We start from the raw sequence: 14,723 nt of genomic DNA, 5'->3' as shown, positions 1-14,723 counted from the left end.
CTGGGAAGCAGCAGAGCATTGGCCTCAACACCCTCTCTTGCAGAAGGAAACCTGGATCTCAAGAAGGGGGTCTGCCTCGAGTCCAGCAATTCCCGCTGCTCGTGGGAAAGGGGCTTTGAGGGAACTGTGCTTACAGCTGGTTGTCTGGGGATCCTCCATCACGAAGGGAAGGTGCCCGCTAGCCCGCGGGGAAACACCGTCCGGCGCAGAGGCAGACGGCAGCTATTCACACTGCGGCGATGCAGAAGTACTTGAGAGCATCGGCGCCCAGCTGACTGCACTCCTCACCTTTGCTGTTCAAGTCGTCTTCGTCGTCACTGAACGCGGCCTCGGCGTTGTCATAGCAACTGTCATCCTTTTCTGACATATGATTGTCCATCTCCATGGAAACGGGTTCCTCAATTTTGACTGCAAGAACGTAGGCAAAGGGGTCAGAGCAGACAGTGAGGTTACGATGGCTCCTCGCACAGACGAGTGGCAGGGCAGGCTCTGCCTACGAGTCACCTCTGCCGATAAACAGGCTCTGGCAAGGAGATGAAAGTGCTTTGAAAAGGGAAGAAAGAGTCTGGGCAAGCAGCGGACCCTGGAAAACTCAAGCTGGGGAAGGACGCTCCCATTTAACCATCCCTACCCGGTGTGGCAGGACCGGGTTATTCTCCACCTAAGCTGCCCAGCAGCCTTCGTGCTTCGTCCCTCACCCAGGCCACAAGCAGAGCCCGAGCCCCTGAGCGGAGCAAGAGCTTTGCCAGCTCGGCGAGGCCGAGAAGCTTGGGGCAGCGGGGTTTGTTGGTTAGGTGGGTCCCTTCAGCCAGAGCAGCTGATGGAACAGGGAAACCAGACAGGCTTACAGACACAGTCCTTCAGCAGATCTGGCAAAGCAGCAGCACTCTCCTGTTAAATACAGGTTAGAAACGCTTGCTCTTTGTTTAACCTAATTACGTTCATCAATTAGCCTACAGAGAAGAAAGGCTAAGTAGCCCCTACGGAGCAGGGAGAGAAACGGGTAGCGTGCATCTTTAGTGCACAGCAGGGCTGAGATGAAGGGAGACCACAACCACCCATAAATACGAGCACCCAGAGCCCTCCTCTCCCCGGAGTCCCGGTCCGACCCTCTGAACAGCTGCTATGGCTGCAGGAGAGCCGGGAAAAGCCCCATTCCTGGGAAGGCAGCACCGGCCACAGCCTCCCTCCGCCACGCGCCCCGCTCCCTACCTTCGATGGGGGGCGAGGGCGAACTGCAGAACTCTGGGAATTTCTCCCTCAACATGGCGCGGAGCTCTTTGTCCAGCTTGGGGTTGTCGAAGAGCGGGGCCAGATGTCTGTGTAGGGGTAGGAAGGGAAAGGGATGAGAAAGAGCCGGGATGCGGTGCCCTGCTGTGTAGCTTCACCTCGGTGGACAAGCAAGGGGATCTCCGCCCTCACGCCAGGGCTTTGGCTTGCGTTACAGACCGCAAGCTACGAGGTCCCACCTTCCCCCCTGCAGCTCAGCTGGGGTTCCCTCACTTTGCTACCAATGGGACCGGCGTCACCAGAAGGCACAGGGGAAGGGGAGAAGAGGTTTTACCTCCCGGGAGGGGAACGTGGCTGAGGCAGGAGCTGTCTGCAGGCTGGAGCACCATGAGCAAGGCTGCTCCATTCAGCTCGGGGACCAGAAAGGGCTGGGGTCATTTCTGTTCATCGGAAGCAGAGTGGCTATAGCTTTCCTAACCCACGCACTCCCTCGCTTCAAGGAACAGCTCTCAGGACAAGCCTCAGCACCATAAAAACACAACTATGGCTTCCTCCAAGGTTCACACACAATACAAATCCCCTCCGCAGCTCTTACAGGGCCCAGAGGTCATTTTGACTAGGCTGCAAGACCCAGGAAAACTGGTACACAGCAGTCGTATAAATATAGTAAAATTCAGAGCTGTCTTACGCAAGGACTCGCTTCTCCACAATGTGGGTGAGAGAGTTGAACACGCCTTGCCGGACGTGGGCCTCCAGCGGGGGGTAGAAGTTGGGAATGATCTGAAAACAGGACAACGACCACGTTAGTGCCATGAACCCTTCTGCCTACCATCGGGCCTGCGCCAGCCGGCAGGACACAGCCAGGACCAGCTAAGGCCATCGGTCAGCTTCTTGGGTCACCCTCGACTCAAGCACCAGCCGGTGGCATCTCCCAGGGATGAGAAAAACACACAGATGGTGCCTCAGGAGCTGTGAGAAGCCCTGGGGCTTGCCAGGGCAATGCTCCAAGCTGCAGGAGCAGGGGGAATACAAGAAGGGCACCCTAAACAATATTCAGCTCTGTCCACACGCAGTCCTTGGCTTCTGGAGGGAGCAAGAGGACTCCTCCCTGAAATCTGGGTCATCCCGGGAACCTTCCACCCAGTTCCTCTGCCAGAAGCCAGCAGCTGCTCTTGGACTCGGGCAACCCGGGGACGGGAGCACACAGAGCGTGCTGGTGGGAGGAAGGAAAGCGATGCGATTCGCAGCTCTTCCAGCGCTCATGCCACGGAAAGAGCCCGCTTCCAAGAAACACCGTCAGCCCTCCCTGGGACCAAACTACTGGAACCGGCAACTGGTGGCACTGCTTTTTCCAGGGGCAGGACCAGCTCTGCTCCCTGCCTGAGGAGGGCTGTCCTTTGAAAGGGAGAGGATGGGTCTGACTTGGCCCCTGCTGCAGTGAGATTCTGTTTGCCCTCAGGGAATGACACTGGGCCAAGCATTTCATTAGGTACTAAAGGGAACAATTCAGAAGCTTTTTTCCTACTAATGCTCATCATTCTGGAAGGATTTCTTTGCAGACTTGGGAAGCCTTACATGTGTTCCTGCAGTGGCATTCCCATTAATGACACATGGGCCCAACGCTCCGACCTCCAGGAACGGCCCTGGATTTATCAAGAGGCCGTGAGGGCTCACCAAAGCCTCTGGTGGCTGGTTTTAAGAGACGAATAACTTGGCTGAGCGTCCGCAGCACTGTGCCTGACTGTGCTCTTGGCAGATCAGCAAGGAGAAAATCCCTCCTTAATTTAGCATAGGTAAGGGGAGGTTAAAAGGGCTGCCAGCAGATAGCGAGCTACTCTACAGGCTATTTCGCAATCAAGAGGCTCAGGGCAGAACAGACCAGATGATGCACTGAGGAATGTGGAGAAAAAAGAAGGGTGAACAGCTTTTTTGTTTTGGTTGGGGTTTTTTTTTGGCTCTGAAGAATGGGCAGCGAGACGACACTATTTTGCTGCTCCAGTATCACTGGTTCTAGGGATTAATGAAATTCCCTTCCTGCGTGATGGAGAGGCAACGGGCCTTTGCCCTGAAACTCTCTGAGGAGTGAAGACATCTGTCTGGCCTGAGCCCGCGTTACCGTTCCTGCCCTTCGTGACCGGTCAGCACAGAGCAAGGGGCGGCCCGCAGGGAGCAGGCTGCGCGGCTCACCACTTGACTGCTCCCAGCTTCTGTCTTGGCAGAGAAGGAAAAGCACTGACCCACGCCAACACGCTGCTGCACCAGGGATGGGCGGTGGGGAGCGCTCAGAGGAGGGCACGGCTGCAGGGCCCGGCTGCAATCCCTAAGGGAGCACCCCTCGGCCAGCGCACTTCCACTCCTCTGCACGACGGAGAAGCGTACGAGGCTAAAACAAGCCCCCGAGGCTGACACAGTGACCAGCTCTCTTTGGAGCGTGACCTCTGCGCAGCTGGCTGCTGCAAGCAGATGAGAGCGCGGCTGTTTCCCTCTACACTGTCCTCTGTCGACACTCCTGAGGAGTCTCTGTCCCACTGGTGGCACAGGGACTGCTCGGACCCCAGCGGTTGCTTTCACAGCCCTCATCACTCAACCTCCATCATGCAACTCCTTTGGCAAGCCACGTAATTCCCCAGAGAGCGAGGGGCAGCTCACCCGGCACATGAAATCCAGCAGCGTGGCGGTGATGGCAGGGTGAGGCTTCATGGAGTGATGCATCACCAGAATGGCAGGCTCTGGAAGGAGAGAGCAGGGAGCCCTGTGCTGAGAGCCCCAGAGATGCCCATACCCCCCGTGTCCCCCCATTCCTGCAGACCCAGCCTTCTGCCCCTGGGGAGCAGAGGGAACCCCTTCTTTTGGCTTGTACACACCCTTGCCCTCATCCAGCTCCTAAACAACACTTAGACTCCAAACCCTGGCCAGAACCAGCTTCCCTGCAGGCAGGAGCTCCCAGCAATGCCCCCGGCTGTGTCAGTCCTTGCTCGTGTGCCCTGAGCCCCTGGACAGCCCTGCGGTCAGGCAGCCTGCCTGCCCACCGGGAGGGACGCGCTGGGGCCAGCCACCGACCTCGAGGAAGACGCTTGCTGCTACCACAGATAGGAAAGCCACAATTCAAAGCGGCTCCATCAGAGCAGCTCTCCTGCAAGCCAGCAAATCCCAGGAGTTCAGGGCACGGGAGGGAACTGATGCCCTCTGGAGATAATCTGTTGGGCTTTCCCCACCAGATCCCCCTACCTCTACCAGCTCTGGAAGGCACTAAGCCCTTCTTCGACCCTTGCCCATTCAGAGAAAGACTCCCCGTGGAGTACCTATATTCATGATGCTGTCCTTCTCGGGGTTGAAGAAGAGCCAGTCATAGAATAGGGCCAGTTTGGCATTTGAAGCAGCAACGTTGGACTAGAGAAGAAAAAAAAAATACAAATTGGCTGATGAATACGGTGCTGACCCCCCCGTCCCCTCTGCACGCCCGACGTGCCGGGCCCTGCTGCTGCGAGGCGGGGACTGGCGATGCTCTTCCCACCAGCAGGATAGGGCAGAGCTGGGAAACCCCCCCGGGGTGCCCGCTGCTGCTGCGCGGGCGTGAGTTTTCAGAGAGGGTGGAAAATTCTTGAGCAAACCCGCCTGCTTTGAAAGCAGCTCCAGCCAGGGCAGCAGGCAGAGCCGCAGAGGCCAAGGCAGCCCCAAGACTGGCAGATACAAGCCACGTGCTCTGCAAAGCGCAGCCTGGCTATAATCCTGAATTGTGCATAATTGGGCCCCGCACATCCCTTGGCGTTATCTGCTACGCGTTCACAGGCACAGCAACAGCCCTTTCCTCGGTAACTTCTGCTCTGACAAGTGCTGCAGACCTCGGTCCTGGGTGGGACAAGGGACGAGAGGCCGAGCAGAGAGAGTGGAAGCCAACGAGGCTGTAATGAAGCATCTCGTTGCATGTGCTCTCGCACGCCACCGGGACAGGAGAGGCCCCACGCCTTGCAGACGGGCCATAAACATAAAGTAGAAACAAAGGGCACGACAAGCTGAAAGTGAGATGGTGAGGTTTATGCTGGGAAAGCAGATCCCCAAAGGATCCAACGTGCAGCAGAGCCAAGACTAAAATCCAGAGCACAGAACAGAGGCTGATGTCCTAACCCCTGCTCTGCAACTCCCTCCTTCAGCCCAGCCAGCAAATACCTAATCCCAACCTCCCCCAGCAGCTTCCAGCATCAGCAGGTTACCCCCTTCCCTGCAAGGGAAGAGATCCCAGGGGATTACGTGAGCCACTTTCGGGTTTGGCCCTCGCAACTCACCGTGCAGGTGGTGAGCAGCCAGCCAATGATGGCCCAGCGCGGCAGGATGTCGGAGCTGAGCACCTCGTTGGAGGGGTGGACCACGCCACAGATGTAGCGGATGAGGTCGCAGCGCAGGGACTGGCTGTCTGGGGTGGACAGGTACTGCCGCTGAAACCAGTCCTGGTACCGCTTCTGCTGGCCGAACCGGACCTGAAGGGAAAGGGAAAGACTCAGGTTTTGCTCAAGGCTCGGGGAAAGGCTGCTAGAACCACGGTCTCCCATCCTCCAAGCTGCTTCTTTCGGCAAACTCTGCTTCACACCCTGCTCCCCATCAGCCCCGTGCTGGCAGCGTCTTCAGAGAGACCGAGGAAGCAAAAAGGCCATTGTGCAGCGTTCTCACACAGGGCCCGTCTCCAGCTGAGCGGACGGGACCACACGCCCCGCGTGTGCGGCGCAGCGCAGCCCCTGCGAGCAGCCTCAGCCGGCGAGCGGCTGGGCCGGAGGCAGAGCTCGCTTCCCCCCGGCTCTGCCTGGTGTGCGAACACAGATAACAGTTAACCCCGGTGCTGTCACTGCGCAGCTCCTGGCCTCTCTTGAATACGGCCGCTGTTGTCGGAGCTCCGATAACCCACCGCATTGCAGCCATTCAGAGAAAGTGCTTGCCTTGGAAAGCGGCCAGCCAGGAGCAATGTTCCCCTGCAAAGCTGTTTTGTGCCTTTTAATGAACACCAGGGATGTCTCGGGCCCATCTACATCAGCTCCTGCTGGGCAGCCTCTCCTCCTCCTGTCACCATTAGATGCCAGAAGCAACAAATACTCGCACCAGTAAAGCTCTGCCCTTTGCCCAGACCGGTGCTCTGCCCTCCCTCCCCGTGCCCAGCGTGAGCGTGGGAACGGGACTGGTGCATCGGGGACCGGGCAGGGACGAGTGCCCTCCTCCCCCGCGCTGGCACAGGACCCCCGGCGAGCAGGAGGGAATTACCCGTGAGGTCATGAAGAGCAGCTTGGTTTCCATGTCGGGAGTGAGGCGACACGCCAGGAATTTGCGAGAAGTCCGCGACTGGAGGAGCTGCAGGACACCTGGGGGGAGACAGAGAGGTCGGTCTGCGCTCGCACGGCCCCGTGGACGGCACAGCACGAACGGGATCCAGGCAGGGATCTACCAACACCCACAGTGAGCCGAGTTCGGAGCATTAAGCTCCATTTCCCCAAGGCTACAGGCAGTGAAAAGGGATCAAGATTTTGGCTGGAAAAGGTCTCCTAAAACATCTCCTGTCTGGAGCAAGCTTTTGTCAGGGATCGCTAATGAGGATGCCAGGAAGGAGAGCCTGGAGAAAGGGAGAGAGGATGCAGAGCAGGGCAAAGATCTGGAGGACAAATGAGAAATTCCAGAGGCCAAATCCCAAGCCGTAACCAACACAGCACGTTCCCCATCTCCCACCCCTCGTCCTGGGCACCAGAAAGCAGGGCTGGCATAGAGAGCACCCATCCTGGGCTGTGCCAGCACCTAAGTCCAGTTCCTCCCCTGGAGTAAAGGCACCCAGATGTGACAACGAAGATCAGGCTTAGAAAAACTTGCGTCTGCACGTGCACGTAGAGAACGGAGGATGGGAAGGAGAAGAGGAGGCTGCAAAAGCCGCTCTTGTTCCCAGACAGCTGCAAGAGGAGGAATTTACGACCTGAGCCGAGAGGCTTTGCTGCTGCTTGACAAGACCTGAAGGATTTACAGGGCAGCCGGCTCTGACGCAGACAGGCAGGCGCCAGGGACGCCGCGCACTCGAGGTGCGCTTCGCGCTCTCGCCGTTTGGAAGTCGTCCTTCTGCCGCGCAGCCGGAGGGTCACACCTGGGGGACGGCTGGAGGAGGGAAGCTTCAAAGCAGAAAGAACAGATGCCAGCTCCCGCGGAGCTCAGAGAAAGGGTGGAGCGAGCTGCGCATCGGGGGAAGAGAGCCACAAAAGCACCTTGCTTGTTAAGAGCTCCCAGCTGCTGGGAGGGAGGGATGGGTCCTGCACCCGGAGCCACCCCTGCTGCGGTTTTCCCCTCGCGCTCGGTGCTGCCGAGCTCTGGTCTCGGTCGCAGGAGCGTGGAGCTCAGCACGACCGACTCGGATCGGAGGTTACAGAGCGATACAAACCCGAGAGCACGCGGACCGGCAGCTGCTAGAGATAACAGCCACCTTGCCGAGCAATTATTACAGCTCTCAACAGCAGGCAAGAGGGCAAAGAAGTAGTCATGACCAACTGCAGGGGAAATTATTTTGGGGAGGGGACCTTCCAGGCGCCACGCGAGCAAGTACGAATGAGGGCACCCCTGGACAGATCAGCTTCTGCTCGGATTCCTCTCCCTGGCCCCCGGAGCCAACTGCGGGGTCCTCTGCGGGACAGGGAGGAGTGACAAACCGGAGCGGGCTGCGGGTGCGCTGCCGGACACAGCCCACCTCTCCCCGCCGCCCCGAGGGCTGCCCGGCCGCCTGCACTGACGCGCAGGAACTCTGCCTGCTCCAGCGCTCCGCAGCTGCAACGGCAAGGAGAAACACGCTCGTGTGCGCCTGCACTTACCCAGGTGTCGTCTCACCTCTACGAACCATCGGGCAACACCACGGGCCACCGGTTGTGGTGTCAAACAGAAGACAAAGGGAACCGAAGGAGAAAGGGCAAAACCCACGGGGAGTTTGCTAGTTGTCAGAAGAGAATGAGTCAGGAGCACAGATGTTAGCCCCAATTTAGGCATTGTTTTGCTGGGTCATTGGGCTAAAATTGGCAGCAAACCAGGAAATAACCCTGAGCAGCTGCCCCTACCGGTGTGGGAAGCAAGTGAAGCTAGAGGGATGTTTTTTAGGTGCCCCAGGATGCTCCAAGCACGGGCACGAAAGCTCTCAGCTGGGAAGATCCAGACAAAGCTAAGAAATGCTTCTAGTGAAGGTACAGCTGCAGGAAGAGGCAGGGCTGAGCCCTGGAAATGTGAAATGTGAGCCTTCCTTAGGTTTAGGGCTACGACGCCTCCGCAAGCCCCGCAGGCTAACTGCTAACCCAGGGAGGGGAACTGGGTCACCGCAGCCCTTCGGCTGGCAAGTCCCAGCAGAGACCAGCAATGACAGGAGGTTCTGGAGATGGAGAAGCAGCCAGAGATCGCAGAGCTTAAGGAGCATTTAATCAAATGATGTGCTGCGAGTTTCCCGGAGCATAATCTGAGATCTTTAAAGTGACATTAACACGGCCCCTGAGAGGAGAACAGGCACCGGGGGCGGGGGGAGAACACTTTAAAGCCCCATTTCCAAAGACTCACTAGAATTGCTGCAGACAGATAATGATGTGACAGCCCCTAGAGAAGTGAATAATTTATACCAATAAAAATTAGAAATATAACACTCTCTCCGTCATGTCTATTTTGACCCAGGCTGTGCAGAGAGCTCCACAGCTGAGTGTTCGGCACACCAAGCGCGCAAGGCTACTGGGAGAAATAAAATCCCATATAGAGAGTGTCGGTTGCTGCATCTTCTGGACTTGTTGCTTTAGAGCTATGGAGCTTCATCGGGCTCTTTTCTGGAGAGTCTGAAGGACTCAGACACTTCATATCCTTGGGCTCCAACTACATCTCAGCTCAATTACAAAAAAAGCAACAACTACAATTATAAAAGCGTTAAGTCCAGAACAAGCAATACAATTTAATGCCTCTTGTCGTGGCCCAGCTGCGTTCTCGTGATCTGTCATTACAGCGGCCTGAAATATCTGTTTTTCAGGATGGTTTAAAGCCCAGATGCCTAGAAGGCCTCTGCAGCATTGAAAAAACATGGCAAAAGCCGCCAAGCGCCGGAGCTGACCATGGGAGACTGGTCCAGGCGCTGCCCCTATTCCTAAGCTCCCCGCAGCCAGCAGAAAGCTGCTTTGGGAGGCATCTTCTTCCAGTTAGTGACGGGAGGGGCTCTGGAAGCCGCCACGTGGGCCTTGACGCTGATGGAGGTGGGATCACACAGCGTAATTATAGCTCTCGCTGCGTGTTCTCCTCTAAGAGAGCATCTGGAAGGAACCCACACACCCAGCGTGTTCTGCTTTAGCAGGGCTGTAATAGAGCCTGTCTGCTCTAGCACGGTCCTGAGACCTGGGCCAGGTGGGGTGTGCAGAGTGAAAAACAGCCGCTGTGCAGGATTTTTGCTCCAACTCACCCTGGAATGGGCCAACAGTCATGGTAGCCTTGCCGCAAGGGCATGCGAAGGCAGGAGGGGGTTGCCTGCGGCTAGCGGGGCTCCGGCAGAGGCTCTCCTTGCGTGTGGGCAAGGCAGGACGGAGCTGGCCGCCCCTTCGGCCCCAGCCCTGCCTACCTGTGAACTGCGCGCTGAGGACCTGCGGGTTGTGGATGATGTCCTTCCAGAGCTGCTCAAACTCGGGTATCCTTGCAACGTTCTGCAGCAGCCGCACAAGGTCGCGGCCGATCATGAAGCAGTCCATGAACTGGGGAAAGGAGAGGAAAAATCTCATTTACTGTTTACCTGCTCCTGAGCAGGGGCAAGGGAGAAGGCACTGGGGGGCAGGAGGAGGGGAAGGGAGGAACAGTCAGTCCTTCAACCCTACCGCCGGCTCCAGATGATTCACTCTTTGCACAATATCTACACTCCTGCCCCTGGCAGCCTGCCCCTCTTTTGAAGCTCGCAGGTTCTGAGAGGCAGGGTGACAGGCGGGAAGGTCAGCAGCTATTTTAAAATGTTCTCTCTCTTCTAAAGCAAACAATCGGCCCATAAATCTGACATTTTCTCTCCAGGACTACAGCCAGTCTCTGAAGCTAGGACTTGACACTTGGTCCTTCCCGCCCAGCAAGGAGGAAGGGGAGAGCGGGCAGCACTCAGACCAGCGGGCAGAGCCATCACGTCCCGCAGGGCCAGGACGCCAAGCACGAGGATTTCTGCCGACACCTAGCTTTGGTGGCTTCTCCTGCGTGATACGGACCAGAGCGGCCTGGAGCTGGCTAGCGTGTTCTCGCTAAGCCTGCGAAGACACTGGCTGCCTCCCTAAGGGAGGAACTGATGTTCTTGCAGCTACGGTAAGCCACAAGCGCTGAGGTGCCACAGCAGCAGAAAAAGAATGGTTTCAACCCTTGTGGCCTGAATAAGAGACTGAAATGAGGCAGCCCCATCCCAACAGCCGCTCTCCCCTCTCTACAGCCTGGAATCTGTTGGGTGTAAATGGGTTCAAAAGCCATTCGCAGCCTGCGGCGAGAATGAACCACACACCACTGCCCGCACGGTGCAAGCTGGGGGTGACTGAGGAACCAGCACATCTCACCCTTCCAGCCGCACGAGGAACACGGGGCAAGGCCGCCACAGGCAGACACAGGCTCCCCGGAGGGGCAGGTCTCCTTTCCCAGCCACCCCTTGAGTCCCCCGATTTGCTCACCCGTTCACGGAGGAGGGAGATGCAGAAATCCACCTCCTTTTGACGAAGAACCTGGAGCTGAGACGTGCCGTGATGGTCCACGATGAGCCGTAGGTACGTGTACACCGCCATGGCTATCAAGAGGCTGCTTTTCAGTACCCACTCTCTGTAAAGGAATTAAAAAAAAGACAGACCTTCAGCCCCGTCCGTGGGGGAACCACAGTCAGAAGTGATATAAACGTGGAGACTCAGGACAGAGGAAAATAAAGCACAAAAGAAACAGCAAGGGCAGGGACTCCAGCCTCTTGTGCCAGCCCGGAGAACGCTCATCCACAGACCACTCCCTGCTCCATCGTGGGTGCTTGCTCCGCTTTGGTCCCCCTCTTCCCCGCCCAGGACAGTCCCATCACAGTCCACCATCTGGGTGCTCGCACCCCAGGCTCTCTGGCAGGGTGGCAGACGCGCTCATGTGAAGCGCTGGGTGGATTTCCAGGGCCGCAGAGATGCTCGCTGCCACGGTAATCTCAGGTATTTGCAACTGCAAGCAATAAAGTGCTCAGGAGCGAGTGGAGGGAGCAGCTGCCCCGCAGACTTGACCTTGATGCCAACACCAGCCACCACAGGAGCCTCTTTACTGGTCTCCATAGCCAGAACAGCAGCGAGCAAGAGGCAACGCACCAGGACAAGCTACGCAGGACCTTCCCGTACGATTCAAGCCCCAAATGCTCTCACGCACACTCATGCAAGAGGTGTTTTCATGCTCCCCCATCGCCAGTCTGCCAGTGCCAAGTGGATTAATCCAGCAAAATCGGTGGCATCCTGAGCAGCAGGTCACGCAGGGCAGCTGTCAGTGCGATACGGCAGCTCTCGAGCCTGCACTGGGCTGGGAAGCGGCTCCCGCAGCGCTGGGGGCAGAAGAAGAGCTGCCCCTGCCCTGGCTTGACCAGGCAACGGTGTGTGGGGCAGAAGGAGAAGAGCAGTCATGACTGCTGGGGAGCTGGAAGCACCAAATGGCAAGAACTGGGGAAAACCAGATGTGCTTAAGATCAAATACTAGGGAGACTTGAGAGAGGGCAGAGCTGGCTGCGTAGAGAGGGTCTGCGGGGAGAGAGACAGCGCGGCCCCGCCGTGGGCACGGCAGGAGTCTGTCCTACCTCGGGGACGGACAGGGTCAGCACGGGGGCTCTATACCCAGGACCGGCTTTCTGGAAGCAGATTTACTCCTCACCCACTGGCTTCGCATGCTGAGCGCGGGCAGGAGCTTCAGCCTCGCTCCCTCGGAGCGGCAGAGCCCACCGGCAAAGCGTTTCCATCGGCTGCTCCGCCGCTGTCTCCTGCCTGCGCTGCCCTGCCTGCTCCGTGCGGCAGCGCCCTGTCTGCTGGGTGTGCCGCGTTCTCAACCTCCCTTATCTAAGCGCAACAATAAATATTCTTGGTCCATAAAAAGGACCTCGTCAGCTTGGTTATTTGCGCTGGATGCCAAGAACGGGCCAGGCCGGCTCGGTGCCTCCAGCGTGATTGATCACCCACAGCATCCCCCGGCTCGGCGAGCTGTAAATCAGAAGTCCCGGGGAAGCGCCGCCGCTGCGCGCAGCAGCTGTAACGCCATGGCCACCTGAAGAGACACCGGCCCAGTGGCAAATGAGTCAGCTGCCCTCAATCACCGGGGGGGAACCGGGGAAGACGTGACAAGTGTTTGTTTCCCCAGGCTCTTCTCCCTGCACCTCGCTGGACGCTCGGAGCAGGGTGATTAGCCGGCTGGGCGGGCTGGCCTGGCGGCACACGGCGCTGAGCGGAGGTTATGTTAGGGAGGATGTGGGAGTAATTAAGGCCGGGATCCCGGGGGGCTGGCAGATCAGCATCTCCCCCTTTTCCCAGTGAGGGCTGGGCAGAAAATAAAAATGCTGCCAAAGCGGGGGGGCAAAAGCCACCCACAGCCACAGGATTCATCGATCCGACAGGCAGAGAAAACGAAAACACTCGGAGGAAGCATCGCACTCGTGCCGCCATTAGCAGCAAGAAGCTAAATTAACACCCGGCTTTCGAGAGGCAGCGGACTTGCCTCCTCTCCGAGGCGGGCAGTGCTTGAGAAGCAGCTTTGCTCTAACTGTTTTTAATTAAACCAAGCACTCAACACTCTGAATGTGGCATCAGATCTTCGCATGCGTGGCTTTAATTAAAGCTCTGGCTCTCCCCTAATCAAAGCACATAAATCCCAGCAAAGAGCTGCAGGTTCTCCCTTGGGCTCACTTCCAAATCTCAGCTCTCCTCGTGCTCAGGCAGTTTCTGCGCTGCTACAGTACGTATCACTGACGCTCCAGCAAAACCTTCAACAGGGGCCGAGCCTTTTCCTCTCACATCTGCTCCTCTGACAAACTCCTCTCCTCAAGTGACAAAGCTCAGCTGTTATTTAGTGCGCGGGGCTTTCTCCTGCAGACCCGCGGCCAGGTGTGGCTTTGGATCACCACGGAGAAGCTGCTATTTCTCCCCCAGTCCAGCTGTTTGCAGTTATTGGTTTGCAAGACGAGAGCTGCAACGTGCTTTGGCGAGATGAGGAGCCCTTCCGAGACGCTCCAAGGCGCGGGGTGGCAGCGGTGATAGCACCAGCACACGGGAAGGCCACATCAAGAGCTGGTAGGGGCTTAAACGTGGCTGGGAACAGAAGAGTTGAGCTTAGCATGAAGGCAGCCGAGGCAATATTGCGAAGAACCGAAGGTCAGCCAAGCCCAGACCACCTCAGAGGGTCTCTCCTTCCCCTGCACGGTGCGGCACTAGATGGCACTCGCAGCAGCACGCACCCGCGCAGCTATTCCCGGAATACAAATCCCTAGGACTGTTAGCTGCGGCCAAATAAATGCTTTAACAACTTGATTGTTAACCGCAGTAATAAACGATTTTAGGAGAATCGCTGCTATTATAGACAGCGCTCAGTGAAAAGCTATAGGCTATTTAAAAATAATGACTCTGCCCAGCCAAAGGCTGCAGCTAGGAATTCTGCTTATCATCAATTAGCGGCTGCTTTGCCAACAAAGGACAATGCGGAGCCCCTAGGACAATACTTCCCAGATGGCTTGTCCACGACAAATTAAAGTTGCAGCCCTGATGAAGCAGGAGCTGTTTAAACACAGGAAGCTTTTTGGGCAATTAACTCTATCCTACTCCTCCAAAAGGAACACCTCCCCCGCAGCTCGGGAAACTCAGGAAGAAAATATTCCTGGGATGCTGCTCCCGAGCCACACGTGCTCCTCGGCCACACGAGGCGATGCCACCCCACTGCCCAGAGCGGGGGCCGACCACGCACCGGGTGCCACACGTTAGGGAACAGCCGTGTCCTCGCACACGGCTCGGGGAGAGGTATCAGCCTGCGCAGACCACCTTATTCGACGCGACGCGCGGCCCCTCTCCAAACCCCGCAGAGGAGGTTTGCTAACGGAGGGACTCGAGGACACCCTCCCACACACAGCCTGCAGCAAGAGGGCTCCGAGAGCTAGAAATTCACGCCACGGCTTGAAAATGTGCTTGGTAACACGGTAAGGGAACGCAGAGGTCTTTTGCGCAGGAAAGCCCATCAACACACTCCCACGCAGGCTGTCACCGCAAACAGGCTGCCCCGAAATCTGCCTCTCTTGCAGGGAGCAGGACAGCCACCCTCTTCGCAGGCAGACGAGGAGCGCTCTCCCTCGCTTCGTGCCTGGCCGCTGCTCTCTTCAGACCGCAGCAGCCTCGGCCAGCGCCTCCCGACCAGCCGTACCTTTGCTCCGTCAGTATCTCCAGGACGTTCTCGGCCAGCCAGATATTCTTCGCTGTCACATCCCCACCTGAAAGGGAAAAAGAAAAGCCAGTCAGATGAACGGGTGCGGT

General features: G+C 57.5%; 1 protein-coding gene across 1 annotated transcript in view; it reads right to left on the bottom strand.

Moving 5' to 3' along the window:
- The window catches only part of INTS3 (integrator complex subunit 3), a 42,192-nt gene that overhangs the window by 15,064 nt on the left and 12,405 nt on the right, over positions 1-14,723 (bottom strand). The window contains exons 6-15 of the mRNA XM_082333009.1: positions 14,614-14,680; positions 10,884-11,028; positions 9,815-9,944; positions 6,478-6,575; positions 5,514-5,705; positions 4,533-4,620; positions 3,880-3,959; positions 1,919-2,010; positions 1,213-1,319; positions 289-408 (exon numbers count right to left, since the gene is read on the bottom strand). Of these exons, the coding sequence (XP_082189135.1) occupies positions 289-408; positions 1,213-1,319; positions 1,919-2,010; positions 3,880-3,959; positions 4,533-4,620; positions 5,514-5,705; positions 6,478-6,575; positions 9,815-9,944; positions 10,884-11,028; positions 14,614-14,680 (1,119 nt within the window). The remainder of the gene's footprint in view (positions 1-288; positions 409-1,212; positions 1,320-1,918; positions 2,011-3,879; positions 3,960-4,532; positions 4,621-5,513; positions 5,706-6,477; positions 6,576-9,814; positions 9,945-10,883; positions 11,029-14,613; positions 14,681-14,723) is intronic.

This window comes from Platalea leucorodia, assembly GCF_965183815.1.
Source record: "Platalea leucorodia genome assembly, chromosome: 24".
Lineage (NCBI taxonomy): Eukaryota > Metazoa > Chordata > Aves > Pelecaniformes > Threskiornithidae > Platalea > Platalea leucorodia.
The sequence above is the reverse complement of the archived record's forward strand: the minus strand, read 5'-3'. Positions and strand labels throughout refer to the sequence as shown.